The sequence below is a fragment of the Schistocerca gregaria genome, chromosome X (assembly GCF_023897955.1).
Source record: "Schistocerca gregaria isolate iqSchGreg1 chromosome X, iqSchGreg1.2, whole genome shotgun sequence".
Classification (NCBI taxonomy): domain Eukaryota; kingdom Metazoa; phylum Arthropoda; class Insecta; order Orthoptera; family Acrididae; genus Schistocerca; species Schistocerca gregaria.
Genome location: NC_064931.1, coordinates 768499237 through 768521948, shown reverse-complemented (window position 1 = coordinate 768521948; position 22712 = coordinate 768499237). Strand labels below are relative to the sequence as shown.

General features: G+C 47.0%; 1 protein-coding gene across 1 annotated transcript; it reads left to right on the top strand.

Annotated features, from left to right (window-relative positions):
• The first annotated feature begins 421 nt into the window (after nucleotides 1–421).
• Nucleotides 422–4867, top strand: LOC126298309 (potassium/sodium hyperpolarization-activated cyclic nucleotide-gated channel 4-like). The gene is made up of 2 exons (XM_049989605.1): nucleotides 422–1447; nucleotides 4844–4867. Exons 1-2 carry the CDS (start codon nucleotides 422–424, stop codon nucleotides 4865–4867), a joined length of 1050 nt encoding a protein of 349 aa, XP_049845562.1.
• Nucleotides 4868–22712: the final 17845 nt, after the last annotated feature.

Genomic DNA, 22712 nt, shown 5'->3' with positions numbered 1-22712 from the left:
AATCCTAGAAGAATCGGATTCTGACCATGGCTAATGATAGGCCTGGCACACCCAACACCGCTGCATCCTTTGGTGGGACTAGCTCCCCACCCCTCTTTCTACGTCCAATACTTTCCCACCCTACCTGCCCATGTCAGACTAAGTTTTTATGCCTGACTGATGAGTACTATCACCATTGGGGTGTGGTACGGAACTCCAAGTCCCACCGCAACACCTCCAATGTGTATTGCAGTAATGCAATGTCACTGCACTGTAGTTAAATTTACTGCCCCACCAACACAGTTAGACAACGAAAGGCCAGTGAAGCTGTATTGTACTGTATCACAAAGTACAAAAAAAAAGTGTTCATCTTGAGGGTTGGATCCCCTCAACTTCCAAATCGGAGGGTTACGCCGCCTGGGCTACTCTCAGGGTGCAATAGATGTTTTTTGAAGAGTCCCCTTCCCCACTGCCGTCTGCCTTCCGTCCGCCCCTGCGTCCCTCCATCCGCCAACCGCCGCCGCCGTCGCCGCCGCCACCGTCGCTGCCGGCCGGTGCTCGCCACCACCGGCTTCTGCTCGCCGACGCCCGGAGTTTGCGGCTGCTGCCTCTCGCTACTCCCTGCCGCTGCCATCTGGTGCTCGCAGCCGGCGCCGCCACCACCGGCTTCTGCTCGCCGCCGCCCGGAGTTCGCGGCTGCTGCCTCTCGCTACTCCCTGCCGCTGCCATCTGGTGCTCGCAGCCGGCGCCGCCACCACCGGCTTCTGCTCGCCGCCGCCCGGAGTTCGCGGCTGCTGCCTCTCGCTACTCCCTGCCGCTGCCATCTGGTGCTCGCAGCCGGCGCCGCCACCACCGGCTTCTGCTCGCCGCCGCCCGGAGTTCGCGGCTGCTGCCTCTCGCTACTCCCTGCCGCTGCCATCTGGTGCTCGCAGCCGGCGCCGCCACCACCGGCTTCTGCTCGCCGCCGCCCGGAGTTCGCGGCTGCTGCCTCTCGCTACTCCCTGCCGCTGCCATCTGGTGCTCGCAGCCGGCGCCGCCACCACCGGCTTCTGCTCGCCGCCGCCCGGAGTTCGCGGCTGCTGCCTCTCGCTACTCCCTGCCGCTGCCATCTGGTGCTCGCAGCCGGCGCCGCCACCACCGGCTTCTGCTCGCCGCCGCCCGGAGTTCGCGGCTGCTGCCTCTCGCTACTCCCTGCCGCTGCCATCTGGTGCTCGCAGCCGGCGCCGCCACCACCGGCTTCTGCTCGCCGCCGCCCGGAGTTCGCGGCTGCTGCCTCTCGCTACTCCCTGCCGCTGCCATCTGGTGCTCGCAGCCGGCGCCGCCGCCACCGGCTTCTGCTCGCCGCCGCCCGGAGTTCGCGGCTGCTGCCTCTCGCTACTCCCTGCCGCTGCCATCTGGTGCTCGCAGCCGGCGCCGCCGCCACCGCCGCCGCCCAGTGCTCACCGCTCCCGCCGCCGCCGCTGTTACCGTCGCTCCTTGCTGCGAGTCCGTCCATCGCAGCCTTCACCATGAGCTCTCCCACCCCCACTGTCATCTACACCTCCCCCTCCGACACTTCCACTATCACTTCTTGGAGTGCCTCCCCTCTCCTCCCTCGTTACACCTCGCCTCCCCTCCGTCCTCTCACCCATTCCCCCATCTCCTCCCCCACTTTCTACCCCCACCTCTACTCCCTTCCCCCAGCCTCCACACCTGCTATGGCTCCCACTCCCTTCCCTGCCTTTACATATGCCTCAGCCACCCTCCCTATAACCTCCTACAAGTACTGGATGGCCTTCCATAGTCTTACTGGTTCCCATTTGGCACCCCATTACCACCTTCTTCATAATGACAGCCTCCTTCCTGACAACCTCAGTAAGGCCAACCACTTCGCTTCCTACATTTCTGTGGTCTTCTCTATCTCTGATAATACCCACTTTGATAATTCCTATTTTCCCACTATCATGGAATGTGCTGGTACCTCGGTCACTCCAGTCGCTCCTAGTCTCCAGTACTTGGGGCAGTTACCGCCCTATGACATCAACACTCCAATCACAGCACAAGACATTAAACTTATCATCCGATCAAAATGTAACACAGCCCCTGGTCACGACTGTGTCACCTACTGCCACCTCAAAGAATGCCCCTTCTCCTTCCTGACTGTCCTTGCCGATTTATACAACTTCATCCTCTCCACTGGCTTCTACCCTGAGTTGTGGAAAACTTCCCATGTCCTCTTGTTACTCAAAACCAACAAACCTCCTTCGCTGCCTCTTCCTATCGTCCCATCTGCCTTACCTCCATCTTTAGTAAGGTCTTCGAATCTATCCTCTTGCATTGTATCCATCACCACCTTAATCAACACCACCTACTCCCGCTTACCCAGTGTCGCTTCCAGTTCTCCTTCTCCGCCAAAGACCAACTCTTGTCCACCTTCTCTCCCTCCAACTTAACTCCCATCAGTCCGCCTTTTTGTTTCCCTCGACCTCCAAAATGCCTACAAGTGCTTAGGGCATCCCAGTCTCCTCTTTAAACTCCAAATCTACGCCCTACCTATCAATGTTGCTTCCTTCCTCTCACACCATCCCCCTATGTCACCCTCCACAACACCAACTCCCGTATCTTTTACCCCACTGCTGGCATCCCCCCAGGGCTCTGGCCTCTCTCCTCTCCTCTATATCTTGTACACTGCTGATATGCCCAAGCCACCCCCACTTGTACACCTCCTCCAATATGCTGATGACACTGCCTTCCTGGCATTATATCCTACCCTTCAACAATCACAATGCACCTCCAAACCCACCTTGACCAGTTCCCCACTGGTTCCTTCGTATCAACCCCTCCAAGACCTAGGCAATCATCATAGGCTGCACCACTCGCTCCTCCCATCTCCATGATTTCTACCTAACCATTTATGGTCATCCCATCCAGGTCATCTCCACCCTGAAGTACCTTGTCCTCAGCATCGAGCGCCACCTCACCTGGACTCCTATCTCCTGACCATCCAGCAGAAAGCCCATACCCACCTCTGCCTCCTGAAACTCCTGTCTGGCCAGATATGGGGATTGCATCCTTCCACCATCCTCCACACCTACAAATCCCTCATCCATCCTATCCTCTGTTATGCCAGCGCTGCCTGGATCTCCATTCACCCCCCCCCCCCCCACCGGCCCATATTTATAAGGCCCTCCAAATCCTTGAACACCTGCCGCTCCACCTTGCCTTCCATATCCGCCTTCCATTCCCCACATGGCTCCTGTATAACCTCATCCCCTTCCCCCACTCCACCTTTTCCTCCAACATATCGACATCCTTTGCCATGTGGGGTAGCAGCGTGGTCTGAGGCACCTTGTCACGGTCCACGTGGCTCCCTCCATTGGAGGTTCAAGTCATCTCTCGGGCATGGGTGTGTGTGTTGTCCTTAGCATACGTTAGTTTAAGTTAAATTAAGTAGTGTGTAAGCTTAGGGACCGATGACCTCAGCAGTTTGGTCCCATAAGATCTTACCACAACTTTTCCACATCCTTTACACTGTCTGCACGCTTGATCCCCCCCCACCCCCTGGTGTCCTCTTTCCTCTCCACCCCCTGCCTGTTGCCGCACCTTTATCGCTGTATCCCCCCTCTCTCTACCACCATGCCCTCCATAACCTTCATCAATGATGATGAACTTCGCCGTGACATCTACCCTTCCTGCCAGCTGTAGCCTGGCCTTGTCCTCCTCCTCCTCAGGGCTCCTCTTCCCATCCCCTCCTTCTCCCAGAACGGTTTCTCCTCCTTCCCCACCTCCCCTCTCAGTCTCTGCACTCCCTCCTTAGCTGTTTTCCTCTCCTGTCCTTCCCTCCCTAGCCCCGTTCGGCGCCCCCCCTCTCCCCTTCTCTGTCCCCCTCTAACATCGCCCCTTCCCCCCTTTCTTCTTTTCTCTCTCATATCCCTTTCTCTGGCAAATCCTCCCAGTTCGTTTTTCATCATCCGAGTGCTACGTCAGTGTTGTGTTTGGTGCTAATCTTCAGTGACGTCAAGTGCTGTGGTTTTAATCTTGTGCTTGACTTTATCCTCCAGCCATACTTCGCCCTGTGTTCTTTTAATCGTTAGTGTGTGGTTTTTTGTGCAATATACTTATTTGGATTTTTTATCTCCATTTTTGCAGTCACCTCATTTTGTACGCTCTCTTCCATAATGCTACCCCTTTTCGTATCTATGTTACATCATATTTTCTGCTTTATGTTGCTTAAAATGTCTTCCTGTTAAGTAGTTACTGTCTCTTGGCTGAAGAGCCGCGCCTATGCTGCTGCCAGCCCGTCCCAGATGGAGAAGTGAAATTCAATAACGCAAAAATAAATAAATAAATAAATAAATCAAGTTCAATTTAATATATTATAATTATCAAATGCTACAAAAAAGGCGATTATTACAATACATAAATATTCACTTGTATTTCCTCGTAAAATTTGTTCGTGATGGCACATTACTATACTTTTTATTAAAATTTGCTGTAATACGTATGTTACAATTCCCGGTAAGGTTGGAAAGTGACCAGTGTGGACAGGCACTCATTTCAATACCTTCAGCTGTAGGAAAAGCGATGTATTTCCAATTTAAACCTAACTTTCGTTACAAGTTATGAACACGAGAGGCATGATCTGGTTTTCGAGGTGTTACGTAGGAGGCGCTGTCGCGTCTCGTGCATTTGCTCATATGGCTTCTTTCGTGTTCAGTCTGTTGTGGGCTTGTCACCTGTCAGCGTGGCAGGGATTGGGGAGTCTGGGAACTCTTCAGCAGGAGCTGAAGCTAGTTTCTTGGCGGCCATCCAGCCGCACCGTTTCAATGCTTTGAAATTTTGCAGATGGTAGAGTTTGAAGTATATTTTGTTGACTGTGTTTCAGGGCTTCTATAACTTCCAGCAATAACATCATACCTTAAGTTGCTGATCAGTTTATTCTTTGAAGATTTCACGCTGCTTTCGAGTGATGTATACTTTCTCAAATGGAGCACTTAAATGTGGCTCAAGCGTTAGTTTATTTCACGCTGCACTTTAGGAGACAGTGAAGCAGCAGCAGTGATGAACTTTTACCGCAGCGTGTTGCCGATATGTGGACTTTTGTTTGTTTTCAAGGTAAATAGTTTAACTGGGGAATCTGCCAAATGTTATTCGCTATTTCGCACAGCACTTGGGTACGATTCTAATTCGTTAACTTAACGGCGAAGCCGGGAGGCATTTAATAATTTTGAGTAAGATCAACTTATTTTTGTGTTATTATTGTGAATATAATATTCAGTATTCATCTTAACGTCGCCACTATTTTGTCTACATTATCTAGTGATTGTTTTCCACTTAATGCTAAATTTAATTTGATTTGTTTTATTGCCTATTAATTACTGCAATATAGACTTCATGTGTTTAACCGGAGCTTACGTGTCGAAGCCTGTTATAGACAGCTGCGGCTGTTATTGGGGCAGAAGCACAGCGGTGGATGACCCACCCCTATGACAGCAGAGGCTCACTTTGTTGTCAGAGTCCTTCACTAGACCGGATTCAATAAATCCTAGCACCAACTGAGAACACGGACGCAAATCGTCGGGATTATTTACTTAACTTGGGTGGCCGTCATGCAAACGTCGCATTTTTATCCTCCGCCACACTCTGTGGAAGTATTTGGGATTTAACCAGGGGAGCACAGTTCGGTGAACACACACACGATCCCAATTATGTTGATGAACATATCTTGTATCATCAAGATTCGAACTGGCTACCTCCAGCTCGAGCATCACCACAGAAACGTGGCTCGGGGCTGTTGACTATGAAAACAGTGGTTTAGTGTTATAGTCTGAAAGCTTCCTACTTATTTTTTGAACTAAACGAAGTACGTAACTGAGCTGACATTAGTGGAAATACCCATAAAATATGTCCCTTTTTTATGCAAAATGTTCGCCCAAGAAGGAATATTAATGGGATCTAGCTTCGATTTGACTGATATATATATATTCAGAAGTAGGTGTAACGAAGATAATATGGGGTGGTCAGAATATATTTTAAATGAATGGAACATTATAATCACACAAAATGTACTACCTTATAGAAAGAACACGTGCTATCAGGATGTAAGATATCACTTTGAAGAACCTAACACTTCTTTAGAAATGAAGCTGTAATAGAATAGCCACTCCAAACATATTCAGGATCAACTTGAAGTCTCAAAGCTCTCGGCCACAATAACTTATCTTGTGCTGGCATAAGATGCATGCAAAGAACTGAGAAATGTTGGTGCTGATGGCAGCTTGTGGGAATACCTATTATGTTGAAGGTAAAATCCTCATAATAGTCTGTGCTCACTGCAACTGCACATTTAAGTAAGGAGATAAGAGCACAGGGGAGCAGCCCATAAACGCATTATAAATTTCATAGTGACTGTGGGATAGAAATTAATCAAGATAACGTTATTATGACTTATGTTATTATTCAATAATCTAATAATAAATTGTTATATCAACATCACAGTCGTCCTTTAACGGACCAAGTGGGGTACAATTCCACAGAACATGACAATCAGAGCAAAAAGTAAACACATACAATCAGCAGTACCCGTAGTAATGTTAAATAAGTGGGAGGTAAACGTGCGCCATGGTCTACACTCACTGATGAATAAATTAAACACTAATATTGATCGTCGAAACATGCAACCAAGCCTCTCTGTCTTTGAACAGTGGATCTTAACCTTGGATAGTACATAAGAAGGTGTATTTATGAAACTGAAAACCCTACAAAGAAATATTACGCCAAGATGCGCTTGTTAGCAATGGTCTCACTGTCACTATAGGTCCCAGGGGGGAGGGGGGGGGGGGTGCAGCATAATAGGAATGGTACATCAGACAAATTTCCCTGTAAATACAGGCAGCGTACTCGCGATGCGTGTAGTCCAACGGTTCCGGAAACAAGACAACCCAAAATACACTCCTGGAAATGGAAAAAAGAACACATTGACACCGGTGTGTCAGACCCACCATACTTGCTCCGGACACTGCGAGAGGGCTGTACAAGCAATGATCACACGCACGGCACAGCGGACACACCAGGAACCGCGGTGTTGGCCGTCGAATGGCGCTAGTTGCGCAGCATTTGTGCACCGCCGCCGTCAGTGTCAGCCAGTTTGCCGTGGCATACGGAGCTCCATCGTAGTCTTTAACACTGGTAGCATGCCGCGATAGCGGGGACGTGAACCGTATGTGCAGTTGACGGACTTTGAGCGAGGGCGTATAGTGGGCATGCGGGAGGCCGGGTGGACGTACCGCCGAATTGCTCAACACGTGGGGCGTGAGGTCTCCACAGTACATCGATGTTGTCGCCAGTGGTCGGCGGAAGGTGCACGTACCCGTCGACCTGGGACCGGACCACAGCGACGCACGGATGCACGCCAAGACCGTAGGATCCTACACAGTGCCGTAGGGGACCGCACCGCCACTCCCAGCAAATTAGGGACACTGTTGCTCCTGGGGTATCGGCGAGGACCATTCGCAACCGTCTCCATGAAGCTGGGCTACGGTTCCACACACCGTTAGGCTGTCTTCCGCTCACGTCCCAACATCGTGCAGCCCGCCTCCACTGGTGTCGCGACAGGCGTGAATGGAGGGACGAATGGAGACGTGTCGTCTTCAGCGATGAGAGTCGCTTCTGCCTTGGTGCCAATGATGGTCGTATGCGTGTTTGACGCCGTGCAGGTGAGCGCCACAATCAGGACTGCATACGACCGAGGCACACAGGGCCAACACCCGGCGTCATGGTGTGGGGAGCGATCTCCTACACTGGCCGTACACCTCTGGTGATCGTCGAGGGGACACTGAATAGTGCACGGTACATCCAAACCGTCATCGAACCCATCGTTCTACCATTCCTAGACCGGCAAGGGAACTTGCTGTTCCAACAGGACAATGCACGTCCGCATGCATCCCGTGCCACCCAACGTGCTCTAGAAGGTGTAAGTCAACTACCCTGGCCAGCAAGATCTCCCGATCTTTCCCCCATTGAGCATGTTTGGGACTGGATGAAGCGTCGTCTCACGCGGTCTGCACGTCCAGCACGAACGCTGGTCCAACTAAGGCGCCAGGTGGAAATGGCATGGCAAGCCGTTCCACAGGACCACATCCAGCATCTCTACGATCGTCTCCATGGGAGAATAGCAGCCTGCATTCCTGCGAAAGGAGGATATACAGTGTACTAAGGCCGACATTGTGCATGCTCTGCTGCCTGTGTCTGTGTGCCTGTGGTTCTGTCAGTGTGATCATGTGATGTATCTGACCCCAGGAATGTGTCAATAAAGTTTCCCCTTCCTGGGACAATGAATTCACAGTGTTCTTATTTCAATTTCCAGGAGTGTAGCATAAAGAAGCAGAGAATGCAGAACATAGAATGCCTTTTGTCCCTGCACTCTACATGGGCACACCCACTTCAAACTCTTGTGCGCAGAGACCTGACTGGCCAGACCGCTATTCTTCTAAAATAAAGTGTACATACAAATATTCACTAGGCGATCAAACACTGTAACATGTTTTAACAGACGAGAACCAGAGCGTAATGTGTCTTTACAACCTCGCCAGCGACTTATGATTCGCATAAAAATACTGATATGAAAGACATTGTGCAATGCAAGGCTTTCAGTTACCACGAAAATAGAACTGAACAGCAGTCCCATCAACAGAAGACAGCACTTCCTACAAACCAAGCTAGAAATTCGTCCAAGAGCTTTTTGGATACAGTTAAGTTGGTGAGTTTGAGACGGTGTTATGTCTAAAGAACTGAAAATTTAATAGTTAACAAATAATTGTTTTTTTTTAAAAAAGTTAGATTACTTTGATACTTGATCGGTGAACGTATTTCATTAGTATATGCGAAGTGTTTTATTTATGTGAACATTGATGCCACCTTTTTGATTTAACAATCTAAAATTACATATTCATGTAATTAAATCCTGAGTATATGAAGATGGTATCTGTTCTTCTGGATATGTCCGAAAGAACAGATACCATCAGTGACCGTGCAGCTCGTATAGAATGAATTTACAATTGAATCAATACAATGGAATGAATACCCTTAGCTGTATAGAGGCGTTGATATACGTCAACGGGGACAGTTGAGAACGTGTGCCCCGACCGGGACTCAAACCCTGGACCTCCTGCTTACATGGCAGACTCTCTATCTATCTGAGCCACCGAGGATAGTGCGACTGCAGGGACTTATCTCTGGCACGCCTCCAGTGAGACCCACATTCCCAAATTATTGTCACGCACTATATTCGTAGCGTCCCTGCCCATTATACTCATTACTCGCGGCTTTACCGAATTCCGTAAGGGTTCGGGCAATGTGTGTGCATCCGCACATGAGCCTTAACTATATATATGAAGATGGTATCTGTTCTTTCTGACATGTCCGAAAGAACAGAATCGGTAAAGCTACGAGTAATGAGTGTAATGGGCAGGGGCGCTACGAATATAGTGCGGGACAATAAGTTGGGGATGTGGGTCTCACGGGAGGCGTGCCAGAGGTAAGTCCCGGCAGTCGCACTATCCTCGGTGGCTCAGATAGATAGAGAGTCTGCCATGTAAGCGGGAGATCCCGGGTTTGTGTCCCGGTCGGGGCACACGTTTTCAACTGTCCCCGTTGACGTATATCAACGCCAGTATGAGGCTAAGGTTATTCATTTCATTGTATTGATTTAATTGTAAAACAAGTCCTGAGTATCGAACGAGTGTGCCGAAAGAGGTGGTGGAGTGAAAAGAGACAACACTGTGGTTATAATCCCCGTCTGGCCACCGAGATTTAGATTTTCCGTGATTTCCCTAGATCAATTACGGTGAATTTCGGAGTAGTTACTTCGAAAGGGCGCTGCCGCTTACCAACAACATACTTCCCCAGTTATACCTGGTGTTCCGTCTATAATGACGTCTTCATCGATGGTACGCTAAACCCTCTCCTTCCTTCTTTTAACAAGTTACAAAATAAAGGTAGAAAATATTCACAAAAAAGGTTATTCATATACCAATACCGTTTGTTTGACAGTGAAAATTAGATACCTGAAACAGTAAAAAATAAGATCAATTCAGGAGATGCTATTGGACATCACCAAAAAACAATCAGCTATAAATGACACTGGTTAACACTTCTCGAAGAGGAGAACCAGGGAATAAATATAAATAAATTCTTATTCAGCTTAAGACACCATCTATGATGTATTTTCCTTCTAGTTTTTGTAGTTGATGGGTAGAAGAAAAGTTGAACAATATTTTTTTTTTAAAACTGGATTACAAGTGTAAGACCGGGCTAGCATTTTATGAGATGATTGTGAGATAGAACGCCGGATAACCATCAAATTGTCCCTCAGAGCCGGCGCCTAACAGTCAGAAACTTACGCAAGACGGTCGCACCTCCTCAGTTTAACACGTTATTGTGAAGTCTTCCCAACTGGACAGCCGATCTTGTATCTCTATTGCTGCATGCTGCGCTGTGCTGCACCACATACAGTTTGAGAACCTCGTAACTCCATGAGAGGACATCTACTGGACACTGAAATGACATATAACTTTCCTCTTTTCTAGCCCAGGAAATAGTGTTTATTCCATTAACTGATGCATTTGTGCCAATAGGTGAAGCATAGATGAGCTCATCTACAGTACAGTATGGCTGTTTACTTCAAAACCTACTAGACTGTAGTCTGGACAAGAATAAGGCCCCTTCTACACGAGCGACGTTCTTGTCTCATTCGAAAACTGTACTCTACTATTGCAGCGTCCCTGGCGTATTATTCCTGTAATAAATCTCTCCTGTTACGAGGGGTCTTTTTGTTTGCACGACTCCTCCAGAATTGGTTGTGTTATGTGAGCTGTCTGCTGTGAAGTTCGGCATTCAAAGCGTAAAAGTTACGAGAGACCCTCCCTCTTATTAAAAGTCGAAATGTAATAAAGGAATTATGGAACTAACAATAACAATAGAGGTTATTAAAATTCATAATGGATGTTCTTGGAAAAGGTCGTATTGATAATTCTACACACTTCTGAGAACACAAAGAATAAGGAAAGCGCCGTCCAAACATTTAACGATATCAACACTTATTAGCTCGAGAAAATATAAACATACAAACCTGTCGAAAAGATTTATTTAAGGGAGTAAATTGCGCTTTCATACTTTACATTTTGTTTTCTCTCTGAGTTTAATGTTCGCATCCAGCACGACTGCAAAGCAGCACCGAAACCACCGACAACACGCCAAGGAAACAGCATAATTTCCGGTGAACAGCCTGGCAAACAAACGAACTAGTTTTGTAGTGTTTGCTAAAGCCACAGTGTTTTTCTTTGCACTTGGTGATGCTAAATCTGCTGTTTAGCCTATTATTCGCTCCGAGTGACAAGTTAATTTTCCAGTGCTTGTTTACTAACTATTCATACGGGATGCGAGCTGCATTACCGTCCATTCTTCGTGAAATTGTTCCTTTCCCTGGGCCACCGTCGTCGTTGTGTTAATCTCTTAAAAATAGCAAAAAGAAAACACTCGTCTAACGAACCCTTGAGAAGATAGAGATAAGAAAGAAGGAGGGACAGAACAAATTAAATCCGTAATTACATTTGTAACTTTTGTGATTTAAATAATGAATGTCACATATATATACTGAAGCGCCAAAGAAACTGGTACAGGTAACGACTACATAAGACAACAGTATACAGTGAAGATCAGGAATCCGGTAAAACATCTAATCTCCGATATCGCTGTGGCCAGAAAAAAAATCCTGCAAGAACGGGATCAACGACGACTGAAGAGAATCGTTCAACGTGACATAAGTGTAACGCTTCTGCAAATTGCTGCAGATTTCAATGCTGGGCAACAAGTGTCAGCGTGCGAAACATTCAACGAAACATTATCGATATAGGCTTTCGAAGCACAAGGCCCACTCGTGTACTTTTGATGTCTGTACGACACAAAGCCCTACACCTCGCCTGGGCCCGTTAACGCCGACATCGGGTTGTTGATGACTGGAAATATGTCGCTTGGTCGGATGAGTGTCGTTTCAAATTGTATCGAGCGGATGGAAGTGTACAGGTATGGAGACAACCACATGAATCCACGGGCCCTGAATGTCAGCAGCGGACTATTCAAGATGGTGGAGGATCTGTAATGGTTTGGGGCGTGTGCAGTTGGGGTGATATGGGACCCCTGAAACGTCTAGATACGACTCCGACAGGGGACACGTGCGTAAGCATCCTATCTGATCAACTGCATCCATTCACGTCCATTGTGGTTTCTGACGGACTTGGACTATTCCAGTAGGACAAAGCGACAGGCCACACTTCCAGAATTGCTACAGAGTGGTTCCAGGAACACTTTTATGAATTTAAACAGTTCCATTGGCCACCAAACTCCCATAAATGAACATTATTGATCATATCTGGGATGCCTTGCAACATGCTCCTCTTACTCATACGGGTTTATGGACAGCCATGCAGGATTCACAGTGTCAATTCCCTCCAGCACTACTTCAGACATTAGTCGACTCCATGCCACGTCGTGTTTCAGCTCTTCTGCGTGCTCGTGGGGGCCTTGCACGATATTAGGCAGGTGTACCAGTTTCTTTGTCTTTTCAATATATATAAGACAAAGAAACTGGTGTCTCACCTAAAACTGCCACCTAAAATATCTCTGGAACAACAATAGATATTCAAAAACGGTTTTCACCAACATGAACGTACGGCAGGGGCTTAGGAAACCAAATACTATGCGACATTTTAAAACGTAAACAAATGATATTTACAACACAAACTTGTGTATTTTTAAATAGCCACCCCCTATTATTCCGCATGCAATCAATAGCATGAAAAATCACAAAAGTATGGCGTTGGCTGCATCGCAATACGCCAATTACATCCCGGGAAATTGCGAAGCGAAGTTGACGCTTGAAATAAATGAAGCTCATAGCTAGCGCACGTCCTGAGACTCAAGCGTGCACCTCACGCTGCCAGTAATCGTGATGTGATTGACGTACTACGCCAGTGGAGTGTTAATGTATGGTGTGGTATTGTATGACAACGCATCATTGGCCCATATTTCATTGATAGCACTCCTAAAGGGGGATAGTTTAGCCCCTTCTTCAGCTGCATCTTACTTGAACCGGTGCACCTCTTATAATGCGTCAGATAATGCTGTATCAGAATGATGGATGTCCTGCGCGTAATTTTTATTGTTGCGAAACGACAACTAGAGGTACAATTAGTGGTAACACACTTGGTTTCACGTTTCTAAACCTCATAAGTTCTGCAATATGTGGCTTGTAAAGGATAGCAATGGCGTCACAGTTTCTGACGTAATGCATCTGCTGAACTGCTCTCATACTGTACCGTAATTCACATACGTTGCCACATTAAAACCTGTTTACTTGTGGTTTGTTACAATTGCCGTCATCTAGTCGATGTGCCGGCCTTCAGTAATGAAGAAAAACTAGATATTATTTTAATTTATGCCGAATGTCACAGAAATGCAACTGCAGCTATGACACTGTTTGCTGAACGCTACACGGGTTGGCGTCCGTCACGTCGAACCATTGGCAACATCTGTAAGACACTGACGGACACAGAAAGCTGGGCTCCCACAAAACGTCGACGTACAACGCTAGCGTCTGCCAATGGAAACGAAATTGCTGTTCTGGTTGCTGTATCGCACAATCCTCAGGTGGGTGTACGAGAAATTGCACGAGGTGTAGGAATACGCCACAGTAGTGTGTGCAGAATATTGCATCGGCATCGGTTTCATCCGTTCCATATCTCACTGTATCAAGAACTGTACGGTAATGACTTTGAATTCCGCATAGCATTCTGTCGTTTTGCACTTCAGTAGTTGTAAGGTAATCTAGTATTCCTAAGCAATACGTTGTTTACGGACGAGGCTTCATTTACAAATCATCGTAATGTGAATCTGCGGAACATGCACTACTGGTCCGAGCAAAATCCCCACTGGATTCGCCGAGCTGCTCATCAACGACAGTGGAGCGTCAGTGTTTGGTGCGGTATCATTGCTAACTGTATTGTAGGTCCCTATGTTTACGTGGAACATTGAATGGACAGCGATATGCATCTTTAGCGCTCCTCGCGGAGGATCTACGATTGGAAACTGGTCTATCAATATGGTTCCAACGTGATGGGTGTCCCGCACACAATGCAAACGTTGCCAGAGACGTTCTAGATGCAACATTTCCAAGTAGGTGTATGGGGCGAGGAGGTAGTGTGCGATGGCCAGCTCGGTCCTCCGAATTGACGCCATAAGAGTTCTTTCTCTGGGGCGCAGTCAAAGAGAGTGTATCAAGAACCCCCAACGACAGTAGAGGATATGGAACATCATATTACTGCTACGTGTGTGGCAATGTCTGTAGAAACCCTATAATCTGTGCAATACTCTCTCGATACCCATCTGCAAACGTATATTGATGCAGACGGAGGGCATTTTGAACATATGTTGACGTGACACAGTTTCATTGGGACAGGGCACTAGTAAATGTGTTTATCAAAGTGAATTCAAGCGTGTTATTTCTAATTGTAGCTCTAGTTGCCATTTCGCTACAATTAATATAGGTTTACAATTGAAAAACGTAACTTTGCGTTGGACGTGTTACTTGTTTATTTTTGTGGATTGTGCATACCTTCCTATTGTGTGAGCCCCTGACACAGGCGGCGTGAGGTGCATGCTTGAGTCTCAGGACGTGCGCTAGCTGTGCACTTCATTTATTTCAAGCGTCAACTTCGCTTCGCAATTTCTCGGGATATAATTGACGTATTGTGATGCAACCAACGCCATAATTTTTGTGATTTTTCCTTCTATTGATTCCATACGAAATAATAGGGGGTGTCTATTTAAAAATACACAAGTTTGTGTTGAAAATATCATTTGTTTACGTTTTAAAATGTCGCATAGTATTTGGTTTCCTAAGCCCCTACCGTACGTTCATGCTGGTGAAAACCGTTTTTGAGTATCTGTTGTTGTTCCGGAGATATTTGAGGTGGCAGGGTTAGGATAGACACCCTGTATTTGTGTGTGTGTGTGTGTGCTTTCCACATCTCCATCTAAACCACTACATTGATGTCCACCAAACTAGGTACACAAACCCTCACTGTACGGAAAATGAAGTGTGGGAGTGAGAACCACCTAGCTCCCATTCGGATGGGGTTGACATAGGAGGTTGGCAGAGAGAGGGAGAAGAAGAAATAGTTACGGAGAGGGAGAGAGGAGATGGACAGAGAGAGAGGGGGGAGAAGGAGATGGACATAGAGAGAGGGAGAGGAGGAGATGGACAAATGGACATAGAGAGAGGGAGAGGAGATGGACAAATGGACAGAGAGAGAGGGGGGATGGAGGAGGCAACAGAGAGAGAGAGGGAGAGAGAGAGTGAGAGAGAGAGAGAGAGAGAGAGAGAGAGAGAGAGAGAGAGGGAGAGAGAGAGAGAGAGAGAGAGAGAGAGGGAGAGAGAGAGAGGGAGAGAGAGAGAGAGGGGAGGAGCAGATTCACAGAGAGAGCGGGAAGTAGGGGATGGTCAGAGAGAGGGGGATAATGGGACAGGGCACAGAGAGAGGGAGAGAAGATCGACAGAGAGGAGAGGGAGAAGGAGATGTACCGAGAGACAGGGAGGAGGAGGAGAAGAACAGTGAGAGGTGATGAGGAGATGGACAGAGGGGGAGGGGTAACAGATGGACAGAGGGGGAGGGGTAACAGATGGACAGAGAAAAGTGGGGACAGGAGGAAGTGTGGGAGGCAGGTGGAACATGGAGAGGGTTAGTGGACAATGGGAAAGAAAGAGGTTGTTAGGAAGCTGGTGGAAGTGGGAAATGGTGTGATGAAGCAGGTGGAAGAGAGGAGAGAGGAAAAGAAAGGGGAAATTAGATTACGGGAGGGATTTAAATTTTTTATGAGTTGTTTGATGAAATCATTTCAATAATATTTGGTATGTACATCACTCATTTGTCAACATGTGTTGGGAGCAAGCAGCATATCACGTGGATGAATAACGCAGGCAAATTTAACGTCCTCTCTGGAGTCGTGTGGTGTGAAACAACAGAGATTCAGACATATACGTGTGTAATATATGCGGCATACGTATACTCAGGCAAAGCTATGGGTAAGAAGCTAGTATATTATAAAGATGTATTCTGAGAATACGTTCCACATCTCCTCCTAAGCCACTGAATCGATTTCGATCAAACTTGGTACAAAATTATTTACTATTTGCAAAGAATCACTTTGAGAGTAAGAATCACCTAGCATCCATAGGGATGGGGCTACGGATGAAAACTGGGTGACATAGATGCATAACTTATCTAAAATTGTGTTTCGTTCTCCGCTGCCTCCCTTTGTACATTGAGGTGTCACCGGCTGCATTATCAGCAGGTGCAGTCGTTCCGCAATGATGATAGTGACGGTCGCCTGAAGAGGTCACTGCAGCCGACGGAACTACCTTGTCACGTCTTACACAGACGCCAATCACCCGTCAGACGACATCACGTTAGGTGGAGAGCCAATGAGCAAGTTGTTCGTCACCCCGGCCGGTGACAGCCAGCCACACTGACTGAGTGTACTCATTGTTGATAATATAACCACCTCCGCTCGGCATCTACAGTCAGTTCACAGCGAGTTCATGGCACGATCAGCCCACAGTCGGAGTTCGGATTAAGAAGCCAGCAGGCTACCGTCTTTGGCGGTCATCATTGAGCGGTATCACCACCAGTACAGTGGACCTACAGTAAATCATCTCAGAAAATAACTTGGCAGATACGGACTTGTAAGAGGAACCATAAGATTTGAACAGTATGTCAGGTTGCACACTTAGTTATTGGATGTTATCTGTTCCAGGAAGTACTGTTGAATGTATTTACACCAGCGTTCTAATGAATAAAGTTGTTATACTTGAATTATTTACACAGATGAGCCAAAAAATTATGACCTCCCACCGCGATGTTGGATACCGCCTCGTGGCATAGCGGGGACATGTCGATGGAGCAAAAGTATGTAAGGGGTGCAGACAAGGAATGGGATCAGCCTAGTAAAGACATGGGCTGCAAATTCGGAAATCCATTAAGCGACTTTGACAAAAGGCAGATTATTATTACGCAGAGCCTGTGAATGAGTATCTCAGAAACTACGAAGCGGTCGAATATTCCCATGCTGCTGTCATGAGCACCTACAGAAAGAGACAGGACATCGAAACTACCACTAGGCGCTAAATGGTTGGACGTCCATGACTCTTCACAGAACGTTGATCCAAATGGTTCAAATGGCTCTGAGCACTATGGGACTTAACATCTGAGGTCATCAGTCCCCTAGAACTTAGAACTACTGAAACTTAACTAACCTAAGGACATCACACACATTCATGCCCGAGGCAGGATTCGAACCTCTGACCGTAGCGGTCGTGCGGTTCCAGACTTAAGCGCCTAGAAACGCTCGGTCGCAGCGGCCGGTCAGAACGTTGAGTTCTGCGGCTTATCTGTTCGGTAAAGTAGGACAGATGGTGATCTGTGGCATCTCTGCCGAAAGAGCACAATGCTGGTAAACTCACAAATGCTTCAGAGCACATTATTTATCTTACAGAGTTGAACATGCAGTTTCGCAGCGGATCACCGCCATGTGTTCACATGTTAACCCAACGACATTTTCAATTACGATTGCAGTGGGGACCGGACCACCAGGATTCGACTGTCGATCAATGGAAACGTGTCGGCTCTTGGGGTGAATCACATTTTTTCTACACTTGGTAAAGGTCGTCTCCACAAACGCCGTTATTGAGGTGAACGGCGGCTCTAAACGTGCAGCGCGCCACGGACGCAGGCTGGTAGGAACAGTATTATGCTATGGAGACATTCTTCTGCACTTCCATGGGATCTGCGGTAGTAATCGAAGATACACTGACAGCTGAGACCAACCTGCATCCCTTCTTGGTTGATGTCTTCCCCGACCATGATATCATCTTTCAGCAATATAAACGTCCGTGTCTCGGAGCCAGAACCATGTTACAGTGCTTTGAGGAGCAATGTGGTGAACTCACGGTAATGTCTCGGCGACCAAATACGCCTGATGTAAATTCGATGGAACCTATCTAGGTTGCTATCGGGCGGCATCACTGAGTACACAAATCAGCGGCTCGTTATTTACGCGAATTACATGACCTGTGCGTAGACATCTAATGCCACATACCTCCGCAAACCTACCAACCAACTGTCAGATCACTGATATGCAGAATCAGTGACGTATTTCGTTTCAAAGACGAACAAACAAGTTATTAATTAGGTGGTCATAATGTTTTGGATCATTACTGTATTTGCGTCCGACACTATACAGGTGCAGCTGTCAGTACACGTTCTCACTTATCAGCGTATAGCCTCACCTGCACTACGGAAGCGGCAGATTATGTAGATAGCAGTTGTGGCAGATGTGTCAACAACATGTCACTTATCCAGTCCTCACATACACACCAATTTGTATGTACAGGACTCATTATTAGTTTTACTTGTATAAAAAATACTGTGTGGGTGGTATACCTCTAACTACCACCCTTAAAGATGGAGTAGGTGTGGGGTGAAAATCTGTGACAACGACCAACACTGGTATCGGATTCATTGATTTCGGGTCGCTAGGCTCATTGCAGACATCTAGATGGCGTTTTGACTGTAGGTGTCTATGGGGGGAGGTGGTGGTGGTGGTGGTGGTGGTGGTGGTGGTTAGTGTTTAACGTCCCGTCGATAACGAGGTCATTAGAGACGGAGCGCAAGCTCGGGTTAGGGAAGGATTGGGAAGGAAATCGGCCGTGCCCTTTCAAAGGAACTATCCCGGCATTTGCCTGAAACGATTTAGGGAAATCACGGAAAACCTAAATCAGGATGGCTGGAGACGGGATTGAACCGTCGTCCTCCCGAATGCGAATGGGGGGAGGGTGGTATGTAGGGGTGCAAAAACAGTGACATAGGAGTTATTTCTTAACACATGAAGCAGTTTGTACCAAACTGGACACACGCATCAGCTGCAATCTGGAAAAAGACCCATATAGAACCCCTATAGCTGAGGGGCGACATAAAAGCATAATTTGGAAACACCTGGAGCAATTTGTACCAAATTTGATATACACTTAACTCTTTTTTTACGTAAAAGTAATATAGGGTGTACTCCAAATACCCTTAGGGATAGAGATGGGGATGAAAAGATAGTGATATGTAAATATGTTGCAGAACGAGTTGTTGGTATTTGTTTCCAGTATTTAGTCGACTTGGAATACTTTAAAAGTACGAAGCGCAATTTGTCTCGTATTTGCTCTCTTCAGAGTGTCAACAAGTTCGCCAGAATTATACATTATGTGATATACGTGTACGCGGGCGAAGTAATGGGTGAAAAGCTACTATGGTATATAATAACCCTCCCTCATTAATGTTGGTCTGTTCGCGATAAGGGTTCAATAAAGTGAGAGCAAAGAAGGAATTGTTCTTTCTAGTTAGAGTTTAATGGCCCGTGGAGGGCGCGATCAATAAGGTCGGAGCACTTACTCAGTTACGGCGCGGAGTGCCAGCGGAATCGGCCGTCACCTCGTGCAAGGTGCTAGCCTGGCCTCTTTCTGGAGCGGCCGCAGGAAACAGCGGACGAGTCCCACGACGGCCACACTAGAATCCACGGACACAGTGATATCAACTCAGCTGCTTCCTTAAATACGGGGGGGGGGGGGGTAATAGTTATACTATTCTGTTGAAAACTGACATACTATATGGTTTATAACTGAAACAGCAAGCAGCCACAAGTATGAATTACCAAGGTTTATTTGGATCAAATCGTGCCTGGTTCTCGATTTTTCATAAATCCGTCTTCATGGGGTTGTTACATGATCCGTTTTGTTTTCTTGCTTTCGCTTTGTTTTGTATCCGTTATTCGTTTTCTGCACTAGGATAGACAGAAAGTTTTGATCCACGATTTGGTAAAGTTTACGATAAATTTATTTCTTATGGCTTCTATCGAGCATTTATGAAAAAGTTTTAAAAGTTATTAAAACATGCTGTATGCTTCTGTGTGACGAAATCGCCGTGTGTTTTTGTTGTGAATTTTGAAGCTTACAAGTTATGGATATGCTCTAGACGAGTACTGTTCAGTTACTTGAAGAACACTTTACACCACACTATTATCTGTTTAACGGCAGCACACCCGATTAACGTCTATTTGTATAAGTGGTTTCAATCAAAAACGCAATTGACCTCTTAGAACATACCAACGAGAGCTAGATTTGCCTCATTATATGTTATTAACCTTTGTACTACTATTCCGGTAGAAGAAACTTTTAACATTATAAAAAATAGCCTTCTAAAACACAAAAAGCTCAACCATCCTGAAATATATGAGTTAATAGAGATCCTCAAACTTGTGTTGGCTCATAATTATTTCACTTTTAATTATAAAGTCTATAAACAAAGGGATGGACTTTCAATGGGGAGCAGTCTTGCTGGACTGCTAGCTGATATCTACATTAACCGTCTGGAGCAAAAATCTTCTCATCCAAAAACGAAATAAACGTAAAATTATTTACTGTAGCGATATGTAGGTATCACTGTCCTACTATTTGGTGGTAATAGCACAGACGTTCATATCCTAGCCAGATATCTCAGTAAATTACGTAACGACATAAAATTCGCTGTTGAACATGAAATAAGCAGTAGCACTAGCTTCCTGAATCTTAAAATATCCAACATAAATGACAAACTTCACTTTGAGATATTTCATAATCCAATAACCACGAATACTACCACCAGCAACAACACATCCATCACCCAAACCACCATAACATGGCTAACTTCAGGTCAATGCACCATCATAAGCATAAAATTCCCCTCAGTTTCAACGAACAGCAAAAGGAAATTACCATAATTAAATCAGTTGCCCATGGGTATGATACTTCAATAGTAGATAAGCTCTGCCAGAAAATAAAAGAAAGGACTGCTGACAGAGAATTTATGCAAAAAATATCTATACCAACTGTGAAGAACACAAAATGAACAAAGTATACAATCATACAATTAAATAAAGTATGTTAAAATCAGCTTTTCCACCAATAATTAAATTCAACAGAGATTGTACACACATTTCCACATATTAGTATCTCCCAAAAACGTTCAGGAATCTATAAACTGAACTGTAAAAACTGCCTCAAATTTTACGTTGGAAAACAGCCAGAACATTTGAAACAAGGTGGAACACATGGATGCCCTAAGACTGAAAAGGAAATCAACCTTTGCCATTCATTTTGCAGAAAATAATCACACAGTAGACAATATAGAAAACAACCTCCAGAACTTGCACTTTGTACACTCCTGGAAATGGAAAAAAGAACATATTGACACCGGTGTGTCAGACCCACCATACTTGCTCCGGACACTGCGAGAGGGCTGTACAAGCAATGATCACACGCACGGCACAGCGGACACACCAGGAACCGCGGTGTTGGCCGTCGAATGGCGCTAGCTGCGCAGCATTTGTGCACCGCCGCAGTCAGTATCAGCCAGTTTGCCGTGGCATACGGAGCTCCAACGCAGTCTTTAACACTGGTAGCATGCCGCGACAGCGTGGACGTGAACTGTATGTACAGTTGACGGACTTTGAGCGAGGGCGTATAGTGGGCATGCGGGAGGCCGGGTGGTCGTATCGCCGAATTGCTCAACATGTGGGGCGTGAGGTCTCCACAGTACATAGATGTTGTCGCCAGTGGTCGGCGGAAGGTGCACGTGCCCGTCGACGTGGGACCGGACCGCAGCGACGCACGGATGCACGCCAAGACCGTAGGATCCTACGCAGTGCCGTAAGGGACCGCACCGCCACTTCCCAGCAAATTAGGGACACTGTTGCTCCTGGGGTATCGGCGAGGACCTTTCGCAACCTTCTCCATGAAGCTGGGCTACGGTCCCGCACACCGTTAGGCCGTCTTCCGCTCACGCCCCAACATCGTGCAGCCCGCCTCCAGTGGTGTCGCGACAGGCGTGAATGGAGGTACGGATGGAGACGTGTCGTCTTCAGCCATGAGAGTCGCTTCTGCCTTGGTGCCAATGATGGTCGTATGCGTGTTTGGCGCCGTGCAGGTGAGCGCCACAATCAGGACTGCATACGACCGAGGCACACAGGGCCAACATCCGGCATCATGGTGTGGGGAGCGATCTCCTACACTGGCCGTACACCTCTGGTGATCGTCGAGGGGACACTGAATAGTGCACGGTACAACCAAACCGTCATCGAACCCATCGTTATACCATTCCTAGACCGGCAAGGGAACTTGCTATTCCAACAGGACAATGCACGTCCGCATGTATCCCGTGCCACGCAACGTGCTCTAGAAGGTGTAAGTCAACTACCCTGGCCAGCAAGATCTCCGGATCTGTCCCCCATTGAGCATGTTTGGGACTGGCTGAAGCGTCGTCTCACCCGGTCTGCACGTCCAGCACGAACGCTGGTCCAACTGAGGCGCCAGGTGGAAATGGTATGGCAAGCCGTTCCACAGGACTACATCCAGCATCTGTACGATCGTCTCCATGGGAGAATAGCAGCCTGCATTGCTGAGAAAGGTGGATATACACTGTACTAGTGCCGACATTGTGCATGCTCTGTTGCCTGTGTCTGTGTGCCTGTGGTTCTGTCAGTGTGATCATTTGATGTATCTGTCCCCAGGAATGTGTCAATAAAGTTTCCCCTTCCTGGGACAATGAATTCACGGTGTTCTT